The following is an 11,304-nucleotide window of genomic DNA, read 5'->3' as shown; positions in this document are numbered from 1 at the left end:
AAGAAGGGGAGGAACAGGGAACCTATTGCAATGATCAACACATGTCAGGGTAGCCAGCCCCTAACAAATCATCATGGGTCTGGTTCACGCAATTGTACAGTGATAATAAGCAAAGATAATAGTAAAGGCATAGAGAATAGGAGATAGGAGAGGGATTGAAATAATGGAGTTAGGCATATTTCATGATAGCATGCTCACCTCAGCTCCTCTTGGTGGTACAGGGCAGGATAGAGAGAGAGAGATTTATTGCTAACCAAGCCTTATATATCTTTTGGGGACATGCAAGCCCCCTAGTTACAGGTTAAGATATACATGACAGGAAAGGGTTGTACTAGAAAAGTGGGTAAAGAGAGACGTCAGACAGTGCAAGATATGACAAAATAATAATTTATAAATTATCAAGTGTTCATGAGGGAGGGGGAAGCGGGGAGGGAGGGGAACAAATGAGGAGCTGATGCCAGGGGCTTAAGTGGAAAGCAAATGTTTTGAGAATGATGAGGGCAATGAATGTACAAATGTGCTTTACACAATTGATATATGTATGGATTATGATAAGAGTTGTATGAGCCCCTAAAAAAAAAAAAAGAAAGAAAAGGTTGTACTACAGGTAACACATTAATGGGAAGGGGACAATCTAGAGGTATATGCACAATAGGAAGAGGAGGGATTAAGGGTATACATGTGACAAGATGGGCGGATCCTAGATTCTTGATGTGGTTTAACCTTGATTGCCCTAGAGCTGGAGACTCTATTTAGCCTGAGCTTTCAGGGGAAGCCATCCACTGTCCCCAACAGCAGGGAGTGAGCCCTACCTATTGTGGGAGAAACAATGGTGTCTGCTTGCTCTGGATGGCCCAAGTCTTCAGGGAGATAACTTGACAATCATTTACCATTAGTTGAAAGCAGTGTCCTAAGTCTAACATATATATTTGGGGGACTCTTTTTGTATCACACAAACACATAACCACACACACACCCCTCCAGGGGGAAGAACAACAGACCATGGGGGAAGGAAGACAGCGGTCAAAGTGAGATATGAAAATAATAATAATTTATAATCTATCGAGGGGTCACGAGGGTACAGGGAGGGAGGGAAAAAAGAGGAGCTGATACCAAGGGCTCAATAGAAAGTAAATGTCTAGAAAAGAATTATGGCAACAAATGTACAAATATACCTGATACAATTGATGTATGGATTGTAATGAGTTGTAAGAGCCCCCAATACAATGATCTTTTAATTTAAAAAAGAATGAAAAAAGAATGAGACTGGATTTTTGGCTGTGGTAGGTATTCTCAGATTTTAAGTGTTAAGGATATGTTTCTGGTTTACTATGAACCAAAAATGGATGTCAAGTTTTAGCACATCCTGTTAGTATCAATAAGATGAATGCATATTTTTCATTAATTTTCCATAAATCTTGTTAAGACATATTAATACATTTAATACTATTGAACTTGCAGAACTAAACCCTAAAAAACAACAGAGAACTGCCCCTGTATGGCTTCCAACCCTATAAGTCTTTACAGAAGTGGATTCCCACACCTTTCTCTTGGGAAGCAACTGGTGTACGTTGATAGATTATACCTAAGTTGATAAACTGTGCTCTTAAAATACTGCTGGGTTCTGTCTGCACATCTTTCTTTAGGATTTTGCATCCATAACATAAATTAATTAATTTATAATTTTCTTCTTCGTGCATTCTTTATCAGATTTTCCTTTGAGAATGGTTAGAACCATTTGCATCTGAACACAGATACTACTTTATGACTGTAGTATCAATGTCGGGTCTGTAGTTTAATGCATCTGAGTGTCTTGGTTTGTCATGGCAGCTCTTCCTCTAGGACTTTGTTAAATAAGTACATGTGAGCATGGGTATGATCATTGTAAATCCTCACAAATTTCAGAAGAAATACTCTCAAAATAATTCATTAGAGATTAAAGTAAATGCAGGAAAGTGCTGCCGCTGGGGATGATTTATCAAGTTAACAATTTGTCAATGTTCTCTAACATAAAATGACAGCGATGTCTCTAAGGCGAACCAAAGACACATATAAACCATAGATGCATGAACAATTAGTTCTTATGACATAGCCCTGCTTTTGCTGGACCTCATGAAGCGATCACGGGAGAATGGGGGAAAAGTGTGATGAAGAAACTAGATGGTGCACCACTATCAGCAAAAACAGCAGCTGGGCTCTTCAGGGTTTGTTTTCAAATAAGCATCCATCTAAGTGAAGCATCAAGTAAGTCCACATGGAAGAAGCACACCAACCTCCAGAGATTGTAAATAATATAATCCAAAGCTACAGGAGGGAATGGCATCGCGTGTACATTGTGAACACCTGGTTTGTAGAAGGAGGTGGATGGCAGTGCAAGTCCAAGCTCCATTTGAAGGGTCCATTCATGGATTCAGCCTACTCCAGGGAGTCCTCTCCAGCCATAGCTGAGGGAGGTGAATAACCCTGTAATCAGACAGAAAGCACTGGGAAGTCAATGATGACAGATGTAGTTAGGTCGAAACATAATATCTTATCATTTGATCTCCCTTTTGACTCATGTTTAAGTTGTTTAAGTAAAAAAAAAAAAAATTGAAGGGGAAAAACAGATGGATTAAGCCCCTGGTGAATCCTCTCTGACCACAGACCAGGGATGAGAACAGCCTCGCTAATGCCGAACGCTTTGGAGAGTAGATTGTTGCAGATGCAGTTAGGTTAAAATTTGGCACCCTGTTATGTAATCTCCCTTATGATCCATTTAAATTTTGTCCTAGTTTTTAATATTTTCTGCTTTCTTTTTGATTGAGGGTTTTCTATCAGTTTTACTTTCTTATTCTTGCTACATTTTTGTTTGTTTTTTAATGTTTTTCTGTATATGAAATCCAGTATAGGTAAATCTACAGAGACAGTAATTGGATTAGTGGCCCCTTGGGGGTGTGGCAGAAGGAGCCTTGTTGGCATAATGGTTACACTTTGGGCTACGATCCACATGGTCAGCAGTTCAAATCCACCAGGGGCTCCATGGGAGAAAGACTGGGCTTTCTACTTCTGTAAACAGTTACTGTCTTAGAAACTCACTCTATGAGTAAACATTGACTCCTTGGCAGTGAGTTTGGTTGGATTGGGTTGGAGATATGGCAGGGGATGTTGGGTGGAAATGGGGAGCTGATAAGAATGTAGACGTGATTGACCTACTGAATTACATGATATGTGAATTATGTGACAATAAAACTGCTGAAATAAATAAAGCCACTGCAGAGATAACATGCTAATTACAGTGTTTCCTGGAAATTCTCACTTTTTTCATATTTTGTTGGTTATTTATATTATTTTCAGTTATGGAGAACACATGCACAGATGAATTTCCTCTTACTATGAATTCTTCAGAAAAGGAAGAGACCGTGTGTGTTTTTGGAACTGGAGATTTGGGAAGATCATTGGGGTTTAAAATGCACCAGTGCGGCTATTCTGTTGTTTTTGGAAGCCGGAGTCCCCAGATGTCCAGCCTGCTACCCAGTGGTGCTGAGGTCCTGAGCTATTCCGAAGCCGCCCAAAAATCTGACATCATAATTGTAGCAATCCATAGGGAACATTATTATTTTCTCACAGAACTAACTAAAGTCCTCAAAGGGAAAATATTGGTTGATGTCAGCAACAACCTCAAAATCAATCAGTATCCAGAATCCAATGCCGAGTACCTGGCTCAGCTGCTGCCAGGAACCCACGTGGTGAAAGCATTTAACACCATCTCAGCCTGGGCCCTCCAGTCAGGAGCCCTGGATGCAAGCCGGCAGGTAAGACCAAGTAATGAATGACTACAAATCTCAATCTTTAAAACGTTAGTCTTTTAATATGCACTTGCCTCAGGAATGACAAAATACAATTCCAAAATTAAATACCTCTAAACCGCGCATTCTGCCAACATGTGCCAGGAATAATTTGCTTTTATTTGACCAGGTAAGGCAGTCAGTTGTTGCTGGGGTTAGCACACTGTCTACACTCTGGGCTTTTAGCCCCATGGAATCCAACAGGGTGGCCTCTTGTCAGTGCTAGAAACCAGCACAGCTAATTCGTTGGTGGATGTTTTTCCCCATCTCCTCTACCTTCTATGTGATTCCTTTAGTTGCTGAAATTAGAAACGATCCATAAATTATGTGGCACTCACAAACACAAAGGAGAGAGCAAACTATTCACACTATAGAAACCCAAGTCATTATATCAAGGTGATATGTTTAAAACTTCCCTCCTCTAGGAGCCCCTGTGGTGTGGTGGTTTTGCACTACGCTGTGAGCCACAAGGTCAGCAGTTTGAAACCACCAACCGATCTGCAGGGGTGGGGAAAGGCTCCAGTGTGCTACTCCCTCAAAGATTTCCAGTCTCTGAAATTCACAGGGGCAGTTCTAACCGATCCTATAGGATCACTATGGGTTGCCATCAACTCAATGGCAGTGAGTTTGGTTTGGAGTTTGATCCTCGATTTACAAATCTGGTACCTGGCAATGCAACAGACAGATGCGCATTTTGAATGTCCTTTTGTTAAGTATGTTTGGTATACTAAGCTTGTTTGAAAAGCAGAGGGCGTGCTGTTGTTTTTGCACAGTGCTTATAAAATCATTATTAACGAAGCTAATGATAAACACAGTCAATTCTCTTTCATACAGGTATTTGTCTGTGGAAATGACAGCAAAGCTAAGCAAAGAGTGATGAATATTGTTCGTACTCTTGGACTTACCCCACTGGATCAAGGATCGCTCACGGCAGCCAAAGAAATTGAAAACTACCCCTTGCAACTATTTCCAATGTGGAGGTTCCCACTTTATCTGTCTGCTGCGCTGTGTATCTTTGTATTTTTCTATTGTGTAATTAGAGATGTAATCTACCCATATGTTTATGGGAAGAAAAATGAAACGTTTCGCCTGGCCATCTCCATTCCAAACCGGGTCTTTCCATCAGTGGCACTTATCCTGCTCGCCTTGGTTTACCTCCCCGGTGTGTTGGCTGCCATTCTGCAGCTCTATCGAGGCACAAAATACCGCCGATTCCCAGCCTGGCTTGATCACTGGATGCTCTGCAGGAAGCAGCTTGGCTTAGTCGCATTGGGCTTTGCCTTCCTTCATGTCCTCTACACCCTTGTGATTCCCATCCGCTATTTTGTACGATGGAGGTTGAAAAACATGACCCTGACCCAGGTAAATCACCACTCAGTTTTATTCTCATTTTCCTTAAAATAGGGAAGAATCTTGCAATATCTCCATACATGTCCTATTTCATGATTCTAGAAAGTAATTCTGAGACTGTTTCTTTGATGAATCCAGTTAAGGTCTCGTGTAACCATTGAGTTGAATCTAACTGTGAAAGTTAGACACCCCATGTTCACCCTTCACCAGGTCTGTGTCCTCAGGACTGGCTAGGACACTGCAGGATTAATGAATTTGAGACGTCAGGCTATGCAGTGATACCTGGAATTCAGCTGGGTTACAATGAAAGTAGAGCAGTGTTTCTACTTTTATGCATGCCACTTCCCTTTGGATGTCAAAACCAACTATCTTGTTAGTAAAGGAACTGTTCACACATGTGCCATTAAAAATAACCAAGTTCCCCAAAAGGTGCTTCTGAAGCCATCACTTCCCTTGAAAATGTACATTCATGTTCAACTTGTGGGCGGTTGTCTTCACTAACTAGAAATAAATCCTAGGGAAATGTCAGGCAGTATCTCTACATAGCCAAGACATTCCGCGAAAACTAGCCAGTGACTGTGCTGTACGTCAGTGCAGTAAGGATTGGTTTGGGCGTGCCTCGCCTCAGTCTTAGCGATTATTGGCTAGTATTTCACTGATGGTACTTCTATGGGTTTCTCTATGTTATTATCCTAACCATTACATTACATGGGGAATTTTTGAATAAGAGTCACACAACAGGGGCTTGATACTTCTCAACCTGGGATGCCACAGATTCGATGTTATGCTATATTCCCATAAACAGTTACAGCCTAAAAATTCACAGGGGCCGTTCTGCCCCATCCTATACGGTCACTGTGAGCTTTCATCGATTGATGGCAGTGAGTGAGTTAAGGCATCTTAAACATGAGAGAACCCGAAGTTTGCATGTGTGGAGAGTTGGCATAAAAAGCACAAAACAGGATTCTGATATAACCAATTGAGACATTAAGTGTTGCTCAGGAACAAAGAGCCATATGGTAAAAATAAATAAAGTTAATGTTTAAATACATTGCTTTAGGATTTATAAAGTAAATTAAAACTTTAAGCGCAAAATCTCAACAGAACCGATTACATTTTCTACCAAAAACATAACATCTAAACACATTGTTATCTTCAATTATTTTTACCTTATTATTATTGAGAAATGCTCTGCATTTTGCCGTAAGCCAAGCAACTGTGCCGAGTTCTTTTCCATCCCTTGGCAAGGATGGGCAGTTTGTAAAAAATGTGTTTTTTAAATGGCTTGTCATTTTCCTTAGGCAATGACCAATAAAGACAGCCCATTCAGCACCTCTACAGCCTGGCGTAGTGATTCATATGTGGCCTTGGGAATCCTGGGATTTTTTCTGTTTGTGCTCCTGGGAATCACTTCCTTACCATCTGTTAGCAACACAGTCAACTGGCGAGAATTCCGATTTGTGCAGGTAAGGTTATCAAGGATTTGATCTGCTTGCTTGTTTGTTTTGGCAAAATGAATGTGACTTTACAAACAGTGTAAACACAAGCCCCCTGGTTATGAATGTCTGGCTCACATACAACTCCTACTTGCCCTTGAAGGCCAGATAAATTTGCCTCTTATTTTGAAACGAGTGAAACACGCCCCCCCCCCAAATTCTTCACAACCACCTTCACATGCTGAGCATGCTGCTTTTAAATAATTGAAGAAGCTTCAGGCCTTTTCTTGTTCTAGGCGAAGTAAGAATCCTTTACACCTAGTTCCAGCTTACCTCCAAGTTAGACTTCCAGAGGCCGTTCCAAACGGATCTCAGCCATCACTTTGAGACTGGGAGTGCACTCATTTTCTTCTTATGTCATGCCTAATTTTTCATTTTGCTCCATGACTTCCCTCCAATCCCCAAACCAAACTCCGTGCCATCGAGTTGATTCCAAGATAGAGTCGACCTGCCCCTGTGGATTTCTGAGACTGAGACTGCATAGCGCTTCATGGGGATAGAAAGCCTTGTCCTCCTCCCACTGAACAGCCAGTGGTTTCAAACTGCTGAACTTGTGGTTAGCTGCTCAACTCATAACTGCTACACCAGTCTCATTTTTACGAAGCAACCGAAACAACCCCAAATAAGAAAATAATAAACATGGCTAAAAAGGCGTAGGTTCCCTAATGATGTGATGTCCTAGCAAGACATCCCGGGCCAAGATTTCTGTCTGCTCTCAAAGCCACAGCTAACATGCTAAGCTGAAAAGCATTAAAAACTGTCAAATTTTTTATGGAAGTTGTACTGTATACAAGGTAAGTTGAAACCCAAAGACAAAAATTTCTACTCCTGAAAATAAACCTTTTTTATAGGGATGTACATAAAATGTGGACATATATTATTGAAATAAGGTCTAAAATCTTCATGCATAGTTTATCATAGTGGAGGTCAAACGACCTTTCACAGGGGTCGCCTAAGACCCATCGGAAAACACCTATTTCTGATGGTCTTAGGAACCGAGACACCCACTGCTCCTCTGTCCGTCTCCAGGAGGGTCCGCCTACACGCAGATACCCCCCCTACGAGTACCCAGCGTGAAGACTGTTAGTCGTGCTGCACCATGCTTCAAGACAAACTTTCATCTATTAGTCATTAGAAATAAATACTTCACAGTATATAATTACATATTGTTTTGTGATGAATCACTATGCTTTAATTTTATTCAATTTGTAACAATGAAAATACCTCCTGCATATCAGATATTTACATGAGGACTCATAACAGTAGCAAAATGACAGTTATAATGTAGCAACAAAAATAATCTTATGGTTGGGGGGTCACCACCACATGAGGAACTATATTAAAGGGTTGCAGTATAAGGGAGATTGATAATCACTGGTTTATCATCATGCCATATTAAATCTGTAAGAGAAAAAATAAAAAATGTTCCCCCAACATACCAACCACCCGACATTTCATTAAAGGTGGTTAGTAACAATTCATGTAGGCCAATGATTCTGAAAGACTGGTCTCTGGGCCACCAGCAGCAATAGCACCTGGGAACTTAGAGTTACTCAAAATCTTAACCCCCCACCCCAGCCCACTGAACCCGAAACTCAGAGGTGAGGCTGAGCAGTCTGCTGTAATGTGTCCCCCAGGTGATTCTGGTGTGCATTTAATGCAAACTAGTAAAACAGAAGAAACCATTAGTAATCAGAATTGTTTGCATTTTATAGAACTACTGCAATTTTGTCTTGCCATTTCTCCCAGGGTGGAGTGGGGGACAAACACTGTCACTATTTTCTGAGGTTTTACTTATATTCAAGGTACACAGACAGAAGGGAAACATTGACATTTAGAAAGCAGGAAATAAAGAAGAAAAGTGAAGTTTGCTTAATTTTCCTTTAATTGCCATAGAAATTAGTTAGCATCTGCTTTCAGTCAGTAGCATACTAATAAGATGTTTCTTGAGGACATGGTGGGACTTAATCATCACTATCCTCCAGAAAATACCTTTTGGCCACATATTCTAGCCCAAAAGAGTCACTCCTGGGAAACACATCTAGTGAGGTTACCATGTATTTTTTGAGCAACAATCTATTTTCCTTTGAATGCAGTATCAACCTGAAGGAGGGTGAATGCATCCTTCAGCTGCTCCATGGGAGACAGATGAGGCTTTCTACTCCTATAAACATTCACAGCCTCAGAAACCTAGAGGTGGTTCTATGTCCTATAGGAGCAGAATGGAGTCAATGGCATTGAGTTCTTAAGTTCTCAGTATCCTAAATGTTACAAGCCTCACCTATTTGTGGTTGCTGACAAATATCTTACAAGGTTTTCACTATGAAGATAAGTAGCGTCCTTACATTGGTTGTTTGTTTCTTTCTAGTCCAAACTGGGCTATTTGACCCTCATCTTGTGCACAGCTCACGCACTGGTGTATGGGGGACAGAGATTCCTCAGCCCTTCCAGCTACAAGTGGTATCTTCCTCCAGCCCATGTGCTAGCCCTCATCATTCCTTGCACCCTGTTAGTGATCAAGTTCATCCTCATCATACCATGCATCGACAAGGCTCTTACTCGGATCCGCCAGGGATGGGAAAGAAGCTCCAAATCAGCTTCAGCATTGAACAGAAAAACAGATATTTAATGCAAATTTCAATTTCTCCCCATCTCTGAACTACTGCTTTGAACTTTGAGAGAAGATGAATGGGTACAAACAAGGAGCCTTCATCTACCCCCATACTGGACATTTGTGACCAGAGGGGGAAGCTTTGTCTTGATTTGAGTCATCTGCAGATGAGAAGAGAACACTGGGTTTTTTCTCCTTTCAGGTTAGCTTTGGATGAATCAGTGCAGTAGCCTGCCTCTTCTTTTCTCAGAAGCGTAGAGCCAAGGTTGAAATTACCTTTGTAGTTTTACACTAAGAGGCTTCTTTGCTGTGTAATCTATATGACCTAATGTCTTGCAACCTACAGGGGTATTACCTATAATTTCCTCCTCTAGCTTCAGAACTGAGAGAAGTGAAAGACAAAACAGTAAGAAATTGACCACTGACCAAAGCTTTATTCTGTATATTTGAAGAGAGGCAAATGCAGTACAAGAAATGAGATTTATTTACTTGTTTGGGGGGAGGGCATAGATAAAGATGATCATAAATACTGCCATAATAAATTCTGTAGTTAAATGAACTCCTTCATTTTTCGCTTTGACAATACGGATATGTACTCTGCACAACTTTTATTTTATAACACAACAAAAAAATCACAATTGATGGAGAGAAAGTGTGCAAATGTATAAAACTGGCATAATACCCGTCCTCTACCAGAAACGGTGTTGGAAAGGAGAAGAAAAATGGAGGGGTGCACATGGACATGTTTTAATGTGCATCAGGATGATGAGTTGATAGAAGTTCTTGCACAAAAAGTTTAAATAACTCAGAATGTATGTTAAGTTAATATGTACAAGTTGTTTATCTTGCACAAAAATGTTTAAGCCACCCAAAGGCAAACTAAATAAATACTGTCAGCTGGTACTACCTTAAGCTTGGTAGTGGTTAGGTGTTTGCTTCAGCATGATTAATCTGACATATGACTAATCTGTATTCCAAATGTTGTTTAATAATAACCATCCATTGGATGAATTTCTAATATTTAAAAGAGTTGTTTCTGTAATTTGTCATGTTTCTTACAATTTGAAAGTTAAATAAGATGAGTAATCTGATGGGATAAAGCTTACAGATACATACATGAGAGAGAATTATGGAAAGCTAAGGGTGAAACAATGATTTTCACTGTTTTTCTGTGGTGAAGAAGCTAGGGATCTAAGATGACCTAGAGCAGGTCTAGCCTTCTGAGCCTAAGCAGAGAGCTTTATGTGCCACTTCCCACATGCCAAGAAAACAACAGCATTAAGTTGATACTTTTCTGCCTACTCTATAAAAGCCTTTTTTTAATCACATGACACATAGCATTAAATAAAATGTGCTACATGTAAATATATATCAATATATCAGTACTAATCCCAGATTTTCCTATAAAACTTTCTAATAATAATTATTTTCATACCATATATTCAATTTTATATTTCAAATTTTTTACAATTTTTATAATATTGTTTTAACTTAACATATTAGAAGTTTCATTCTCCTGCTTATTTGATATTACATATCTGTAGTGGTGGCATAATATTGCATTAAATGGACATTTCTTCGTTATTTCCTAGTTAAACATACAGATGTATTCATATTTGCTGAAACAATGAACATTTTAGAGCATATTTTAGTACACATTTTCGAAATGCGTTAAGTGCGGGTTCAGTAAAAGCTGCCCAGCGAGGAGCCCTCGGAGCCCTTGTGGCATCGTGAGTTCCGCGTTGGGCTGCTGTGTTAGACAGGGTTCTCTAGAGAGATAAAACCAAATTCTTGATAATATAATATATTTATTTATAAAGGTAATTAATATGTAACAAAAAATGAAATGTTAAATCATAAAGATAATTAGATATATAACGAGAAATGAAATGTTAAATCATATACAGATAAATATACAATAAATAAACAGTTAAATTAGAAGCACTATAAACGGCTTAGTGCAACTCACGTCCGTGAGAGAAAGTTGAGAGACTAGCAGTCCTTCCAGTCTCTCTCTGATGCC

At 39.8% G+C, this 11,304-nt stretch overlaps 1 protein-coding gene across 1 annotated transcript; it reads left to right on the top strand.

Moving 5' to 3' along the window:
* The first annotated feature begins 3,335 nt into the window (after positions 1–3,335).
* Positions 3,336–10,308, top strand: STEAP4 (STEAP4 metalloreductase). The gene is made up of 4 exons (XM_004702646.2): positions 3,336–3,791; positions 4,659–5,186; positions 6,476–6,640; positions 9,039–10,308. The coding sequence occupies exons 1-4, from the start codon at positions 3,336–3,338 to the stop codon at positions 9,297–9,299; spliced, it is 1,410 nt and encodes a 469-aa protein (XP_004702703.1). The 3' UTR covers positions 9,300–10,308.
* Positions 10,309–11,304: the final 996 nt, after the last annotated feature.

This window comes from Echinops telfairi, unplaced genomic scaffold (assembly GCF_000313985.2).
Source record: "Echinops telfairi isolate 266 unplaced genomic scaffold, ASM31398v2 ScPeMD7_23;HRSCAF=83, whole genome shotgun sequence".
In the NCBI taxonomy this organism is placed as follows: Eukaryota; Metazoa; Chordata; class Mammalia; order Afrosoricida; family Tenrecidae; genus Echinops; species Echinops telfairi.
This window is presented reverse-complemented; position numbering and strand designations above follow the sequence as displayed.

Coding starts and splice junctions, on each gene's coding strand:
- STEAP4 (XM_004702646.2), top strand. CDS start 3,336: ATGGAGAACACATGCACAGATGAATTTCCTCTTACTATGAATTCTTCA. Junction 5,187..6,475: donor AAAACATGACCCTGACCCAG/GTAAATCACCAC, acceptor CATTTTCCTTAG/GCAATGACCAATAAAGACAG. Junction 6,641..9,038: donor GAGAATTCCGATTTGTGCAG/GTAAGGTTATCA, acceptor GTTTCTTTCTAG/TCCAAACTGGGCTATTTGAC.